Source organism: Gracilinanus agilis, chromosome 1 (assembly GCF_016433145.1).
Source record: "Gracilinanus agilis isolate LMUSP501 chromosome 1, AgileGrace, whole genome shotgun sequence".
NCBI classification, from domain to species: domain Eukaryota; kingdom Metazoa; phylum Chordata; class Mammalia; order Didelphimorphia; family Didelphidae; genus Gracilinanus; species Gracilinanus agilis.
This window is the reverse complement of record NC_058130.1, coordinates 13787270-13805303: the sequence shown is the minus strand read 5'-3', so window position 1 is coordinate 13805303 and position 18034 is coordinate 13787270. Positions and strand designations below refer to the sequence as shown.

At 48.7% G+C, this 18034-nt stretch overlaps 1 protein-coding gene across 3 annotated transcripts in view; it reads right to left on the bottom strand.

The window, feature by feature from the left end:
* Positions 1–17451, bottom strand: part of OXSR1 (oxidative stress responsive kinase 1) — a 78405-nt gene extending 60954 nt beyond the window's left edge. For all 3 annotated transcript variants that reach the window (XM_044656692.1, XM_044656762.1, XM_044656634.1), the window contains exons 1-2: positions 17241–17451; positions 3463–3575 (exon numbers count right to left, since the gene is read on the bottom strand). In XM_044656692.1, the coding sequence (XP_044512627.1) occupies positions 3463–3575; positions 17241–17310 (183 nt within the window). In that variant the 5' untranslated portion in view covers positions 17311–17451. The remainder of the gene's footprint in view (positions 1–3462; positions 3576–17240) is intronic.
* Positions 17452–18034: the final 583 nt, after the last annotated feature.

The following is an 18034-nucleotide window of genomic DNA, read 5'->3' as shown; positions in this document are numbered from 1 at the left end:
GCAAAGTACTGATGTTCATCACAAATTAACAATGCACACATCTAAACAACCGAGGTTCTACGTCCCAACCAAAAACCAGCCGTGGTGCCGATGGAGCTGTGAGAGGACAGCCAGCTATTCAGAATGACTTCAGAAAAGTGACCAAACTATTCAGACCATCTGACCAAGGAAGGGCTCACCCTCCCAAGAAGGTCAAAGGGAAAAAAGTCTCATATTTGCCCAAATCCTCCTAACAGATTTGTATCTAACTACTGGGAAATGGCTGAATAAACTGCAGGGATTAAGACATAATCGATATTCATGGGCACTAAGAAATACTCATTCTGTTTTCTACTGGATCGAATATAAAGTCCAGGTCTTCGTGGCCTGGCCTCACCTCCCTTTCCAGGCTCATTACACCTTCCCCTCCCTCTGCCTTTCTGATTGTGGCGTCTTCACTGGTTGGCCCCCAAGCCCGGCATTCTTGCCTCCATCTCCACCTCCCAGCCTCTCTAGCTTCTGGCTAGCCTTAGCTGAAATCCAGGCTTGGAATGTCAGAGTCTTCCCTTGGAAATGATCTCCAGTTTGTCCTGTTTGTACCTAACTGTAGCACAGGGTCCCCCCACTCTTCCCCATCAGACTATGGGCTCCTGCAGGATAGGGACTGCCTTCTGCCTTCCTTTGCATGCCTCACGCTTAGTGCTTGGCACACAGCAGGCACTGAAGAAGAATTTTTTTTTTTACCTTTTGACCGAAGAATTCGGAGAAACAAACTGAAGCCCGGGGGACGTAGCCACGATAACCTACATAAGAACGGCAGTCCTAGAACGTGAACACCCAAAGGACAGCAGAATGCTGAGAGGGCCGAGCGTTCTCCACTCAGCAGAGGCAGTCTGGCTAGTGTGGGCTGCCTGGATGAGCTACTGTCGAGCTGGCTTTCCTGAACTGGGGGAGGAAGGGTTGGGGGGAAGGAATAATGACACGGAGAAAGAGCAATAGGAGTCCCAGGGCCCCTGGAATGCTTTGGGGCAATGAAGCTAAGGATGACCAAAAGGGTCTGTTTGGGGGTTTATTTGGAAAAAAACTTACCCCTCTGGTCTTGGTTTTATATCACCTATACTTCTCGGTGCATTCACTTCTCCTTCCCCTTCCCAGAAAGCTGTCCATATGAGAAATAAATCATAAAAAGAGGGAAGAGGCGGGTGACAAAACCAACCAGGATCTTTTGTGTACTTGCCTCTTCAAGACAATTTGGAGAGTAAAAAGGGACAAAAGCCAGGAACTGGACTGGATTGGCGTAGGTTAAACGTTGTGATCCTCTGGTTTTGTGTTCCCTGCTCACATTAGGCCAGTTCTGATGGCCACACTTTAGAAGGACAGTAGCAAGCTGGGGGACCTCTGGGCCTGGAGACCCTATCACACAAGGATCAGTAGAACAAGTGGAAAAGAAAAGTCAGGAGAAACGAAAGCTGTGAAGAGTTGAGGCATGGAATGAAGGACTGAGCATTTAGTAGGTCCTAATTATGTGCCAGCTGTGCTAAAGGCAGCAGAGTTCTCTGCTTAGATCCAGAGGAGGTAAAAGAAGCTGCCAACTGATGCTGAATGCTAGGGGGAAACTTCCTAAAGCTTTAAGTTGGCCAAAAGTAGAGGAAGCTCCCTCAAAAGAAGATGCATTCCCCCTCTTCAGATGCACTGGCTGACCTAAATGGCCCCTAAAGCTCCTGCCAACCCCAAGAGCCCATAACCCGACACTTCTCACCTCATGAATTGCTGTTTCCAACTTCTTAAAGCTTGCCCAGCTCCCTTCCTTCCCACTGCTAAGAACTGGGCTGCTGTGTTTAAAGAGAAGACCAGTATGGTCAAGCTAAGCATCTTCTCGGTCTCCACCTTGACTCCTCTCCAGGCGGGCAGCTGGCTCATCAATAATAATATACCAACACTGGCACCCATTTCCTTCTCAACTATTAAAAATGAAGGCATTCAACTACTGTTCCCTAAGAAACAATGAAGGATGAGTTCAGAACACCCTGGAAAGATTTCTGTGACTGACACTGAGTGAAGTGAACGGAAGCCGGAGAACAACGTACGCAGTAACAGAAATACTGCACCGTGCCCAACTGGGAAGGACTAAACCTAAATTATCAGCAAGCATGGCTCCCCAACAACCCCAAGGGACTCCTGAAAAACACCATCTGCGCAGCCACTGAAGGACTGTCAGAGAGTCTGAATGCAGAGCAAGGCAGGTCATTGTTCACTTCATTTCCTTCCTGAGTTTTCTTCTTGCATATGCAATGTGTCTTCTTTCACAACATGGGGAATTTGGAAACATGTACTGCATGACAGCATCGGAGCAACCTCGATTAGATTATTTACCATCTTGGGGATGGAGGAAAGAAGAGAATTTGGATCATAAAATATCCGAAAACAATTGTTCAAAATTATTTCTACGTGTAATTGAAAAAAAGCAAAATAAAAGGGACAGATCCATTAAAGACGGAAAAAAGGAATGTATTCCGAGGCAGATAGGCTGTACAGGAAACAAAGACCTGAGTTCAAATTCAGACTTAGACATTCAAAAGCTTTGTGATCTCAGGTCAGTCACTTAACTTCTGTTTGCCTCGAACTTTCCTCAACTATAAAATGAGGATAATAAAAGCACCTATCTCCCAGGGTTGCTGAATCAAATAAGATATCTATAAAGTGCTTAATATAGTGCTTGGCACTTAGCAGGCACTATATAAATGATAGCCCACAATAATAATTACTGTTATACCTACTAAAAATGGACAAATTTTAGCTGTTGTTACTTGGAACTGGGGGGGAAGAAAAGTAAAGTATAGGTATTGTTATAAATTTATACCATTCCAAGCATAGCCAGGAGAATTATACCCAGAAAAACGTTTTTGGAGGCTAAATGGTCTATATTAGTCAAAATGGAACAGAATGAAATATTTACAATCAATGCAAACTTCCACTGGCCCCATTACATGGCTCTCTAACATGGAGGCACAATCTTTTTCTCTCTCCCTACAGCAAAGCTGCCTAGGGCATGCTGCTGCTCAAAAAGCCAAACAAGTTCCATTTTCTTCATGGTTTCAAATGTGTCTCTACTGAGTCCTTTTCAGGTGTTTTTGGAGGGGAGGGAGATGGACAGATGAGCCACCAAAGCTGATCACATGCTGCTTGCCCCCATTCAAATGGAAACGGAACACAAGCCAGCTGCTGATTCTGGCAGCTGGCAGCAGCCTTTCTAAGCACAGAGAAGGCAAGCATGGCCATAGCAACCAGCTGGCAAGCCAATGACACAGTTAGTGTGCCATGGGCTCCCTGCTGGCAGTGGAAAGATCCATGTCCCAGAACAAAGAGTGCAAGAGCACACTAACAGAAAAGAACCAAACCACCAAAGCTTTTGCCTCCTTCCCGGCTGCCCATTTTAGTGCCTTGTGCTCTGGTTCCCCCAACACAGCTGCAGCCCATGTGTACCAGGAGCTCATCCATGCTGGTCTGGCACTTCTCCAGGTTTATCCGCTTGATCGCCACTTTCTCTTTCTTGGGGGCGCAATACGCTGCTTGGACCACAGCAGTTGCTCCACTTCCTAAGAAAAAGCATAGAGAGTGGTTAAAAGAAAGTAGGAGAATTCTGGAAGTTAATATTCAGTACACTCTGAAAATGTAAGCAAATGGAGAATTAGTAACTTTATTTCTGTCTCAATTTTGCATATGACAATAGACAAGAAGGGATGCACATTGGAAATAGTACAGTAAACATTTCCTAGAAATAGCAAAGAATCTTAGGGCAGAAAGATACCCAAAGGTCATCTAAGTTAGTGCTCTCAAAATGGGCTGCCCAGAGTAACAAGGGGCCCCACAGATACATGTAACGGTGGACCAGAGCCCCCCAAAACTAATCTATGTACTTTGGGGGTCTGTATCAGTTACATAATTAGATATTAATCAAAACCAACTACATGACTGATGAGTTTAAATCTTCCATTATTGGTCTAGGTTCAATCACTCAATGTCACCCACAACACAAGACACACAAACTGAGCTGCTGGTCTGTCCCAGGGAAGCAAATATGAAATCAACTCATATCCATTTTTAATTTTAATTTGGAATGTTGTATTATTTTACTACAAGATTTTGTGCAATAGACAAACTCTTATTATGGATAATTGGGCTAAACTGGAAGTCTGGAGGGCAGGAAATGAAAAGCATTAAAAACCAAGACCCTGGGGGCAGCTGGGTAGCTCAGTGGATTGAGACCCAGGCCTAGAGACGAGAGGTCCTAGGTTCAAATCCGGCCTCAGCCACTTCCCAGCTGTGTGACCCTGGGCAAGTCACTTGACCCCCATTGCCTACTCTTACCACTCTTCCACCTATAAGTCAATACACAGAAGTTAAGGGTTTAAAATTTAAAAAAAAAAAAAAAAAAAAGAATATAAAGATAAAAACCAAGACCCTAATGTCGAAACACCAACAAACCTTGCTCAAACTTCAAATCTAAATGATGGTGATTCCCAATGTGGATTACAAATAAATACCATTCTCTGTGCCAGGAATGTCTTCTTTAACATTCCATGACCCTCAAAGGTTTCCAAAGGACAGCTCAAAATTCACAGCCGGAGTCCTTCCAGGCAACACCACCTAGGAGCTCTTATTCCTTTCTCGGATGCAAGTGTGTCCCTGGGTATCTTATGTCTCTGGCACGCTGCCTCCCCAACAAAGCTGCTGTCTTGTATGACATCCCCAGCATCTTATTACTCCTATTACTTACTGTACATACAGAACTGGGAGGTCAATTTTCAATTTGCTTCAATCAGCATTTCTCAATCTGGATGGGAAGGTGAGGTCTCTGCCATGTGCCAAGGGAGAGGTTGAGTCAGTCCAGTACTTTACAGTTTAACAACTCCTCTCTGCTTTGAAAAGTGAGCGAGGGGACTGGCAGAGCCCAGGACCTTCTGACTTTCTTTTGCACCACCATGACCCATGCCCACATGAAGCAGATGACTCAGGAAACAAGACACAAATCAAAACATTTCTCTTGCTCCATCACATCCTAGCTAGGTACAGTCCCTTCTCACTTTATGAGATAAGTTAATGAATTGTTCTGCTCCCCCCCCAAAAAATTATTAACAACTCAAGCACAAATGCTAATATTCCCTCAGCTCTCCTCCCAAATCTCAGTCATTAAGTAAGGCAGAAAAACAAAAATGCAGAGAGCCTCTAACTGCAAAACTGGACACTGCTGAGACCTGGAATCCAAAAACCTGTGCAAGGGAGAGAAGGTGCTCAGCATGGGCAAGAACGCATGCTTTCAGATGGGCTCTTCTGCATCTCCCCCTGGCAGACATCCCTTGTGCCCCATCCTCCAGCATACCCAGACCCCTCAATGTGACTGCATGCCCTGGTCCTGTCCTGGGCCATCCTCTTCTCTCGACACTCCCTCATCAGTTCACCCCCTGCTTGGTGACTGCTTTAATGAAAGCACTCAGCCCTGTTCCCTGTCCGGGGCTCCAGCCTCTGGATGCTGTTCATTTATGGGACCTGTTCCTGACTCTCCACAGGGTTCCAGCAGCCCTCTCCTCCTGGAAGAGTCCCCCACCCTTCCTCTTTTGAGGCAGGGCTCCCCTCTTTAGTGATCAGGTGTCTCTGCTCCTGACTCTATAGACCCTCCCAAATGCTCCAGATGGGTTGCCCTCTTCTTTCAGTTCTTCTGAGCTCTGCATCAGGGGCATAGTGACATTTAACAAAGGCTAGGTAGCTTGACTTGGTGACTTGACCACTTGAAATGGATGCCTCATATGTATCTCAGGCCATTTTTACACTCATGTGAATCCCATCCTAATTCAGGCCCTCCTCATTTCTGCCTGGATGACCGTGAGAACCTTCTCACAGAACTCACTTCCTCATATCCCATCTCCCTCATCTAGAGAGGCAAAGTCCTACTCCCCTGACTGGTGTTCAAAGTCTTTCCTGACATAGAACCATGCCATCTTTTCACCTTTATGACACCCTGCTGCTCCCTGCTTGGCACTATGAGCCAATCAAACTAGCCTTTTGGGGTTCTCCTGTCTCTCTGCATTCCACAGTCCCTCCTCATGTCTTACTTCTCCAAATTCTGAGCTGCCAGTAAGATTAAAACTATGAAGTTGTCTTCTCCAGGAAGCCTTCCTAGATCCTCCCAGGCCATTGGGCCTCCTCCCTGTCTCCCACAGGCCCTCTGCATGCCATCAGCTGCCAAGCCCTATGGAGGCTCCCTTCTGAACATATGCTATGTGCACCTTCCTCTGGCACAGCTTTCACCTCATCACCTCCTCACACCTAGCCTGCAGGAGTCCCCCACCCCAAGCCTCTCCCCATTCCAGGTCATGCTCCACTCAGTTGACAAATGGATTATCTAAGGCACACGTCTGAGCACGGTATACTGCCCTCCCTCCCCCACCAATTTCCTTTCCATTAGAACCAAGATAAAATTTTAAATCCTATTTGGCTTTTTTTTTTAAACTTCTGTCTTAGAACCAGTAGTAGATATTGGATCTAAGGCAAAAGAGCAATAAGAACTAGGCAATAGGGGTTAAGTGACTTGCCCAGGGTCACACAGCTGGGTAGTGCCTGAGGTCAGATTTGAACCCAGGAACTCCTGACTGAGTCTGGCTCGCCATTCCCTAAGCCACCCAGCTGCTCCCCTCTACTGAATTCTTAAGGCCTTCCCCACCTGCCCTCCTCCTAACTTTCCAGTCCTCTTACTTTTCCTCCCCTTCATCTACTTAGCCATCTGGTGACATCAGCCTCCTGGCTAATTCTCAAACATACTTCCTCTCCCAACTCCAGGCATTTTTTTTTTTAGACCCTTAATTTCGGTGTATTGTCTCATAGGTGGAAGAGTGGTAAGGGTGGGCAATGGGGGTCAAGTGACTTGCCCAGGGTCACACAGCTGGGAAGTGGCTGAGGCCAGGTTTGAACCTAGGACCTCCTGTCTCTAGGCCTGACTCTCACTCCACTGAGCTACCCAGCTGCCCCAACTCCAGGCATTTTTGCTCACTGTCCCCCAGGCCTGAAATTCCCTCCTTCCTCAAGTCCTCCCTTCTATCAAGAACCTGTGTAACCCCTGCCCCTCCCCCCTTAATGCTAGCACCTTCCCTCAAAGACTTGCTCCATTTATCCTGGATGTAGCTTGTCTGCAAGTGGTCTCTCCCATCAGCCTCTGCAGAGCAGAGTCCTCCTTTCCTTGTTTCTCTAGCAGTCAGCACAGTCCTTGGCACTGAGGAGGCCCTTAATTAGTTCTGAGTGACTTGACCCTATCAGCAAGATCTGTCCCAATCTAGCCCTGTCTCCCCTTCCTAGACTCATCTTCCATTACACTCCAATTCAAAAGAAATGAGAAAAGAGAGCACATGTCGATGGGGTCAGCACATGTTCACTTCTATCCACATTTTCAACTTTCCACAAGCCCCACTGTATTATGTGTCTTCAAAACTTTGTGTACCTTTGTCAATTATATTTTTATCCTAATTTTTAAGAAAAATAGAAGTTTCCCCCAAACCCCATTAATCCAAAGGAGACAATGTCCAGAGGTACTATTCCAATGAGGATGGAGCAGAACTCCACTGTGGAATCCAACTAAATGATCCCCCTCCAATATAGCAGTGCCTCACACCTTCTCCAGCCTCTGCTAAGGAGCAGCATGGGGAGGTGGGGGAGATTTGAACAAAACACCCCCTAAAAACTCTTGGAAGCTGAGGGGTGGAGCCTGGTTCTTTTTTAAAGGACGATCTGCTCTTGCCTATCTATTTTGTGGATTACTCGCAATAAGAATGTTTCAAGCCTAGTTTGGCTTTCCCCTGATGCTCAGCAGGCTTTCAGTCACAAAATAACCATTTGTTACTCATAAAATGCAAAGTGATTTTAATAACAGCCTGGCTGAAACATAATTATGAAGAGTGGAAATATCATAATAGATTCCAAAGCCAAAGAGGAGTGATTCAAGGATTAACTATGCAGCTCCTCCCTCCTCCATCCCAGAGATAACTAGAGCAACAATGAGGGAGAAGAGAGGGTCGATTTTCAGTGTGCGACTTCCTATTCCCTGTAAAGAGGTTCCATTCCTGCAAGTTCATGGCATTGAGTGAGATGGGTTCTAACTCAGCGAGACTTGGGTTCAATGCCACTCTTTTGAGCATGAACATCCCTAGACACAAAAGGCTGACCTGGTCAAATCCAAGAGTCGCCTCATCTCCATGTTAAAAAGGGGAGCTCACAAACCCAAGCATGGGGCTCCGACATGCGCTTGACTGCTTCCCCCTGGATTACTTATTAGCCTGGAGGACTGGATTAATGCTCAGAGAGTTCTTTCTTAAAAGAAGTAGAAATGACCCTGCTTCTACCCATCATACCCCTGGCTCCTCATCCATCACCCTGGAACTGGCTAGAAAGCCACATGGCAATTCTTCAAAGATTGGGGCAGAAATGTTTCCCCAGCAGGCTTCTTTTCTGACACACGCTAGCATTTCTGAGTTCATTCCTTTCCATGCCCTTCATGGCCCAGCATGCATCACATACAAGGTGTCTGCGACTTGCTACATGGCACAGGTGCCAGATGGGGGAAGAATTAGGGTGCTACATCTGTCCAACGCCACAGGCTCTTCCCATTCCGGCCATCCTGCTTTCCCATCCCCAAGCATCTTCTGGTGCACATAAATGCCCAGGCCTTTGGGATAGCAAACTTGGGAGAAGGCTGGCCCTGAGAAAGGACCTTAACCTCCAGGCTCATTTCCTCATCTGTAAAAGTGGAGTCAGTGACGTAACTACCATGCATGGGCCTTGTGGGCACAAATGAGAACATAAAGTGCTTTACACACCTTAAGGCACAATGAAGAGAGGCATTACCATGACTTTAAGGGGTTTCTCCGTCTGACAAGGAGCCATCAAGGGGAGCTACAACAATCCAGATAGCCTCTTCCTTCCACAGAAAGCTCAAGGCTCCTGACCTGGGTTCGGGAGTCTGGTCCAAAGCAGATTCATCCCCTTTCTCCTCCCGGTCTCCCACGGCCCAGGCCCGCCCAGGTTTACAACCTTAGTGTTGGTCCCAGCTCCCCCCTCTCAACTACCCAACAGAGCCAAGTCCTGTCCACCCTGACTCCACATACCCCGACTTCTAAATGAAGCTGATCCCCAGCTTTAAGGTCCCTCCCTCCCTTTCTTCTGATGTAAAACATGCCTGACATATGTATGTGCTGTCTCCCCCATTCACATGCACTCTAGAACACAGGACCAGCATCCCTCCAGTCTTTGTTCACCAGTATTTAGCACCGTCCCGGCACACACAAAGGCACAAAATAAAAATGTCTGTTGATTGACAACATTGACCTTAACATCTAGCAATAATCCTCTGCATTTTCAAACGAGCTGCTGCCTACCTCCTGCTGCCCCAATTCTTGGATCTTAAGGAACCAATCTGACAACCCAAATTGAAAAGTCTGAGCTATTCCTGCTGCCTTTTCCTTTATTGGATTCGGTCCCGTCAGGATCTTTCTGGTGTGTCAGCTCTCCCTCCCCATTTTCTGCATCTCTGACAAGCCTGCCCTCCAAGCCTCTATCCAAGTCATCGATGGGAAATGTCTGATACCCCAAAGCCTGCTCCAGATTCCTGGGGGCACTCAGACCACAGACTTCCCTCCAACATGACAGAAACCCTCCTGAACTCACTCCCCGGGCACCAGGACAACACAGGTCACCATCTCCACCCTCTGCCTCAATATTCCTGGAAAGAGGACAGTTCTAAGATAGCCAAAGACCCTGACCAGAGAAGACCCTGTCCATGTGCATGCTAAAACTGCCAGACAACCTGACCAAGGAGCTGGAGCCTGGGAGAGCCCAGGCAAAGACTGTCCTGAATGCCTTCCCTGGATCTCAAGCTCATTGGCAGAATCCAAAGGGAAGACGCTGAGGGCAGGATCCATCCATATCCTACCACTGGACACAGTGCTGGGCACACAGGAAACACGCAATAAAGGCTGATTTGGCTGTTACAGAGCCCAGCCCTTCTTAGCCATGTGGGTGTCTCTGTGAATGAGCCCACCCTTCATCCTTCTCTCTTTTCAAGTTGGATCTTCTACAGGTCCTCTCTCAAGTGGAAGAGAGAAGGGCAGCTCTCCCGTGCAGAGAGGGCAGATGGAGCCCCAAATTTGGAATCCAAGGACCTGGGTCAAGTGCCTGTGAGGCCTTCCCCTTCACACGGCCTGGGCCTCAGCTTTCTCATCCACAAAATGACAAGTTCTAGAATATTTTAAGGCTCCTTCCATCTCTAAACCAATGATCCTACGGTCCCTCACCATTCTTGCCCTTCCATTTGTTGGGTAGCATGAAGCCTAGCTCCAATGCCAACCCCACTCCTAATGACACTTCCCTGAATCTGTCATTCTGCTTAAGAACCTGCAGTGATGATTACAAGAGCTTCTGGCATGTATATAGCTTTTACAGTTTGCAAATTAGTTTGCAAACAGAATCTCATTTGCTCTCCAGGACTGTTACCCTGGGAAATAGATGCTACTATTATGACCATTTTACAGTTGAGGAAACCGAGGCAGAAGTTGCCGTGGCTTGCTAGTGTCTGAGGCTAGATCTGAACTCAGGTCTTCCTGGCTCCAGGTTGGGTGCTATAACCACTTTGCCAACATGTCGCCTAGACCTTTCATCCACTCGAGCCCTCTGCACTACATTTTACCTTATTTTAGTCTTGAGAACCTTCTCCCTCTCTAGATCATCTTACCAAGCTCTGGACAAGAAAATCAGATTCATCTTTCCTCTGAACTGTTTAAGTGTCCTCTCCTAAATCAGAAGGCATGTCCGTCACCCATCAAAGCATCGAAACATGTCCTACACCAGAAAGGGAACCATCCCCAAGGGTGAGGGCCCCGGCTCAAGCGTGCCCTTCCTTGATTCCCTCCCCAGCCCCCCATCTGACTTCAAACTCTGGCTCCCTGTTCTTACATTCAGGGCTGGAGGGGCAGGGCATCTTCTCCCCTCTCAACGAGGCCAGGGCAAAGAGGATCCAGATGATCCTAAAAGTCTGCAAAGCACTTTCCAGACCGCATGTCCTGTGAGCCTCCACACAGTCCCATGACTCAGCCTGGGCAGGTGTCAGAAGCCAAAGGGAGCCCCATTAGAGTTCCGTCCTGGTCAGGGCCCACATGGAATGCTGGGTCTCATGCCAGGTACTAACTACCCTCGGGCCCAGCACTGACAAACAGGCATGTCTGGAAAAGCATGACGAAGCTGGTAAGAGCTCTGAGACTGGCTAGAGGAGGTGACTTGTAAGCCACAGCTCACACAAGAGGGGTAGAATCATGAGGCCTGGACAAAGAAGGCCCAAAGAGAATCAAAACCTCAGAGGCCACTGAGCCCAATGCCCTCACTGTCCAAGAAGGAAATCAAAGCAGATAGGTGACTCGCCCAGGGTCACACAGTGATTGAACCCAGGCCTCACTACATCATGATGTTTCAGTTTTAGAAAGGCAAAATCCAGCTCAACATAAGGAGAAATGTCCCAAACATTAAAGCTGTCCTCACCAGGGTGCCCCACACCCCAAGGATGCTGGACAGGAGGCTCATTCTGCCACAAGCCAAAGGCCTCCACGAGCCCTACAAGTGGCAAAGCCTCCCACAGAACTCTCTCTGTGCCAGTTTGGGTACTCAAATCAGGAATCCCAGGCATTTCTCTGAGCTGCTTCAGGGGTCCCTAACATAAGCCCCCAAGAAAAGATGGTTTCTCTACTCTCTCCTTTTTGCCCTTAACCAAATGCCTTCCCCCACACTTCTTCCCCTGAGGTCCATTACCCTGGGACAGATCTTAGGAGCAGATGGTGCCAGTCAAGAAATACCCTGGATTCTATGCAAGGGCTGAGCTTCCACAGCTGTCAGGGACACCTACCTTGGGGAGGGGGGGTAAATCTACCTCCCTGATTTATCACACTTAGCCAAGTGTCAAGATTGCTTTGCTAAAAATTGCCCGCCATCATCAAGAGAGCCACCGTGGCTCCATACTCCCTCCTGGCCCTCTTCCCAGATTTTTCCTCCTGTAAAATACTGGGGGCCTCTTCCATTCTATGCTTTGCATGTCATATTTCTTACTGTATACTTAATATATGTAAATTTTTGAAAAGTTCTCTCTAAGCATCCCTGTTCTCTCCCATCTCCTCCCTCTCTGATTTCTGGTTTATCATTATTATCATTTTAAAAATAATCCAAGGGCAATCGAGATTCTGCCCAGGATGCTAGATGATGCCAGCACATTGCTTTCAAATTAAGTGTTAGAATTGTTTTCATAAGTTGCAATTCAAATATTTACTTTCCTCTAAAGAGGAAAAAAGATTCTAGTTAGAAAAACTTTCTACATTCAGAATTTCAAATTGGTATATATCTATTTATCTGTCCAACAAATGCAATGAATATCATAAACAGTGTTGTTTGGAAAGATGTTTGAAAAGACAAACCTAAAGTTACTGAAATGTGCTAATTACAAATTGTTCTTATTCTAGCCATTAAAGCAAGGCCCCTTAAGGATTTCTCAAAAGCAATCATTCTCTTGGCTCAACCTGGGTTACAATAGGCTTTTGCATCTTATGCTGCTTTAACAGAAATGATTTCCAGAAAGATAGTCAGAACACGTGGAGAATTATGTTCGGTAAAAGGATATATTTCAAGGACACTGACAAGTTGGAAAATATCCAAGAGAAGGAAAACCAGGATGTCAAGAGGGCTTAAAACTGTACTACCCGAGGACCTAAGAATGTTTAGCCCCAAGAAGAGAAGATGTGGGGGCTGGAAAGCGAGGCAGGATGGCTGGCCAGCTGTTTCAATGGGCACTGGGCACAAGGGCTTATTGTGCTCATCCCCATAGAGTCAGAAGCAAAAGACGGAAATTATGGCAAGGTGGATCTTGACCCAATATGACCAGACACCCAAATGACTGAAACTCTTCTGAGCTGGCTGCTTGGGTCTAGCAGGGTCTCAAAGACCGGTGAGAGGGAATCCTGCAGAAAGAAGGGGATTCCATTAGGTCCAGGTGGAAAGAGGTCAGTCTAGAAAGGATCCTTCCCAGAAATGGTCCCTGCAGCTGAGCTCTGCTCCTACTCCCTGGGGGGATGCTAGAAAGTCCTCTCCCCTTTCTGCACCTCAGTTCTCTTAGGTGAAAAATGGGGGGACAGGACTGAAAGATGCCCAAGCTTCCCTTCTACTTCTAAATTCTAGTTGGAAATCTGGAAGAGTTCACTGGAAATACTCCAATCAGACTTTTGACTCCCCTCTATTCCTCTAACCTTTAGTGTTTATTTTACTTAGAGTGTTTTATTGATCCAGAAGAAACATCTGTAAGATGGCAGAAGGGGTTACACAGAGCCCAATTAAGCTAAGTCTTGTGCTGTGGAGGTCTTTTAAAGAATTCTAACTACCTGGGATGAGTATCAAGAAGTCAGAGGACAGCCAGACCATGAAAATCTTTTCTAGGACCATTAACCCAAATTAATCAGTCACTCGGAACAATTTTAGAAAAGAGTTGTAATGGGAAAATAATTACTTTTATATAAAAACCAATCAAAATGGTACTAAAGGAAAGCAATTTTAATTCATGGATTTGTTCATCAATAACAGAGAAAAATTCCACGTAGATCATTTTTATATTTCCAACAAGCTTTTGTAATACACTGAAGAATGGAAGGAAGGAAGCAAGGCTTTTATCTGGACTTACCTATCTAGATAGTACTACATATACTGTGCTAAGTGTTTTACAAACAGTATTTCATCTGATACTCAAAGCAGCCCTGGCAAGCAGGCACTAGTATGTTCCCCATTTTACAGTTGAGGAAATGAGGCAGACAAAGGTTAAGTGACTTTGCCTAGGGTCATACAGATAGGAAGTATCTGAAGTCACATATGAACTCAGGTCCTCCTGACTCCAGACCCAGAGCTCTAACCACCGCACCACTAGCTGCCTCTACTTGCCTAACAAAGTAAAATAATTTACATTTATATCATTTGAAAGGTTATTATTTTAAAATAAGGCAACCTTTAAAACTCATGCAGAGCAGCAAGTTCATAGAACCTACTCAAGGGTAAACAACTAAAGGGAGAAAAAAAAGTCTTCAAAGTGTTAAAAAAGGGGAGAAAAGAATCTGGGTCCTCTGCATATACAGACCACTACACAGGGCTACTTCCTAGTCTGTAGACAGCCTACACCAAACTAAAACAGACTTGGGAAATGTTTAACAAAAATACCATGTCAGTGTGCAGTCGGGGTGAGAGCCCCCTCCAGCTGGAGTAGGACACTGCCTCAGCCCTCTGGGAGGCACCTCCCGGCATCTCCTTCCACCACTCAAATGCACCTCAGGCTCATAGCCTGGGAAAAACAGTTGGTCTCTAAGGCGATATTTATGGGTAATGAATCAATCAATTAAGAAGCAGCTATCATAAAAAAGAAGAAAGCAGTGGGTGGGCTACTTCTCCAGGTGAGTCAGGTGGCTGAAAACATCTTTGAAGGGAACGATTTTCTCATCGGGGCTGAGGCAAACACTCCACATTTATCCTGGTTTCACTCACATCACTGCTGGATGAGCCCAGCTCGCTGGCTCTACCCAGGCTGCCTGGCCTGCCACCACCAGGCCATCCCCTCCCCACTCAAATCCCTGCATCCATCGGAAAGAATCATGTGGAAAGAAAATGAATTAGCAATTTTCCAAAGGGCATTAAGAGACTCCAAATATGCCAGTGTTACGAGACTGCTAAACCACGTGGCCATAGGCATTTGCTGGCAACATTAAGCCTTGAGGAATAGGAGGAGGGGAGAGAGAGGGAAAAAGCCGCTCTACCCAACTGGGTGAAGCAGCTTCCAGCTCACCCAAACTTGTTTAAACTCACATCCTCCAAACGTCTTTTAAAGGCCCTTTTCCACAGCTTCCTAAGAACTGATTTTCCTTTTCACTATAAGAAAAGGCAAAAGAAAGGAATTTTTTGTGAAACTGGAGAGGAGGCCAAATGGGAGCTCCAACCAGTAGGAATACTCCCGTTGTTCCCCGATTTTCCCACAGCAACCCTTCCAAGGTCTCTAGTGCAAGAACTGTCCCCATTTAGGGGCTGCAGCCAGACCTCCAATGCAGGTTTCTCCTGCTTCCAATCCAGCAAATTCCATTACCCACAATATCCTTCACAGGCAGAATTATTCTAGGTGTGTGAACAGGATGCAGTTTAAATATATGCTTGCAGTCTGGTGGTGTGGCAGGAAGAGGACTCAGTTTCTCCATCTGTAAAATGAAGGGGACAATTCTGGTCCCTGATCCTATGATCTCATCCTTTAAAGGCAGAAAAAGGAAATCTCTCTATTCTCTGGACTGTTTTGCTGCAAAGGAAGTAAGTCCTCTGGGGCCCGGGTCCCAATCTGCCCATTCTTGGCCTCTGCTGCTTCTCGGGAGTTCTCCAAGCCAGCACAGCCTTCCCTGAATCCCAGGGACACCCCAAAGCCCATCCACAGATCTCCTCCATTCAAATGTAAACTCCCTGACTGGAGGGCAGGGCTGGTGGGCTTCGGTGGGCACATCCTGGTGCCTGGCACAGAGTGAGCACTTAGTAATGCAAACAGCCAGGACCAACCCTGAACAGCCGAGATGGGGTGACTTCTCCATGCCTGGGCCAGGGCTCTTTAATCAGCTCTTAGTGTGTTCCATGGCCCATCAAGGAGTACTCAGACCTTTAAACACGTCAGCAGGAGCTTCTCATTCCAAAACACTTTTTGACCATGTGCCCAACTGCAGGGGCTGGAGAGTGGCCAGGCCCAGGGAAACCTGGATTCAAATCCCACCTCCAGGCCCGCCCAGCACAGGGCACTTAACCTCTGGGGCCCCAGGCCACCGTTGAGATGGGGCTGCTCCACCCTGGGCCCTGCTCCCACAGATGAAATCACACCCAAAACAAGCCTGGGGCCTCTCCTTTTCCAACACATCCAAAGCAAAGACCAGGGAGTTCCAGGGGCCTGGAGGGGTGGTGGAAACCCCTTCCCTGGTCTCTCTGCAGACCTGACCCTCCCTCCTCGGGAAGGCATAAGGCTGTCCCCAGAAACTAGCAGCACTATCCTGTGCTCCCCAAGAGTATTGCTCTGAGACTGCAGGGCACCTTGGCCTCCTGGGGTCCATCCCCTCCCCTAATCACAGGATGCCATGGGCAGAGCAACAAGGGTAAAGGCATCCCAGCCTCCAGCAGGAGATCAAAAGAAGAAAGGAAGAAGAGAGTGTAGGAGCAGGCCTGCGGGGGGGACAATCCCAAGGACTTCCTAAAGATCCCCGGTTCAGGGGCCCCAGGCTGGAGAAAGGGGTGCTGGCACTCACCTACCCTGGCTCCCTCTTTCACCATCAGGGATCCTGGCCCCCAGCCCTGCGCCTCCCTTCCGCAGCCCTCTGGCTCCCCAAGGGCTGCCAACCTGGCCTTTTGCCCTGGGCACTGGCAGTCCACGAGTGGATACCCACTCCCCTCGGAATCCCCAGCTTCCACCTTCTCCAAACTTTATTCCCCTCCTCCAAAATGTTTTATATCTATGCTGGACAGAGGCAGCCTAGGGGGCAGAGAGGGCCTGAATTCAAGTTCTGCCTTGGCCACAATCGCGCTGGGTGACCCAACAACTCTCTAGACTGAAAGCTGCAAATCTGGGGCTGGTCTTGGCCAGGGAGGACTTCCCCAAGCTTCGGGCATCACCAGTTCTGGCAGGCAGCGGGCATGAATGAGGCCCCTTACTGTGTGCATTCCGCTGAACACCAACGGGGCCAAGAAAGGTCAAAGCCTTCACTATCCATTTCCACTGATGCCTCCAACAGCCAATTTCCATCGACTTATCCACGGCCCTGTGCTCACCCTGTAAGCTCCTGGAGGCCTGGTACACAGCTGGAGCCCAATAAAGGCCTCGCTCTCTGGATCCTACAGTAAATATCTCTAAGGCTGGGTGTACAGCAGGCGCCTAATAGAAGCAACTGTCTGCCTCCACACACCCCTGGTACATAGCAGGCAATGTCTCCATGCCACCCCGACCCCCGTACACAGCAGGCGCCTAATAAAAGCAACAGTCTCCCTTCACGCCCCCCGGCCACGCCACGCTCCCACCCCGCCCCCTCCCACGTCAGTTTCAATTCCGGCTCCGCAGCCCAGCCCCGGCTTCTATTAGGCGCCTCCTAGGTGCCCGGTGGGGGGAGCACCTGGGAGCGCGCACGCGCACGCGCACTCACCGATCACCTCCTGCAGCTCGTAGTCGTCCCTGTTGATGGACCAAGGCAGTGCGCCCGCGTCTTCGGCCATGGCGGCGGCGCCCCGGCCTCCTCAGCCTCCTCCCACCCCCGCCCACAAGCACGCTGGGGATAGAAAGTCTAGCGGGGATGCAGCGGGAACCCAAGCCGGAGCCGGAGCAGGAGTGACAGCAGCAGCCAGCGGGCGCCTCACTCCGCGCCTCCGCCCGGCCCCGCCCCGCCCCGCGGCCCCGCCCAACTGCCCGGCGCCTCCGCTGCACTCAGGAGAGGCGCGGCGTGATGGCGTCACTGCCCCTCCACCATCTTAAGTGTGCCTTATCCGCGGGCTGCAGCTGGAAGAGGGGGCACTTCGGGTAGTCGTAGCCTAATGAATGACTGATGAACTGAAGGAGTAACCAGAGACCCGACGAGGCCAGCCCTGCCTTTACAGGAGGGACGCGTATCGTGGGGCCACACTCAACATGGCTCCCGGCGCAAAGTCGCCAGCGTAACTACGCCCCGCCCGGCTGTGAACCTCCGAGCCCGAGGCGCGAGGAGGAGGCGTGGCCACGCCAGCAGTCCGTCGCGCGGAGCCCCGCCTCCAAGGCGGGAGCGCGTCGTGGAGCGCCTCGAGCTCCTCCTTCAAAACCCGGAGCCCCGCCCGCGCTCGTGGCGACTTCCGGTGTGACGTCAGGGCGCCGCGGCCACTCCCTCTGGCCTGCACCCGCTGGAGGTGGAATGGAGAAGGTAAAGGGAGTGGGGGACGTGACGGCGGAGCCGGAAGTAATCGCCTGCCG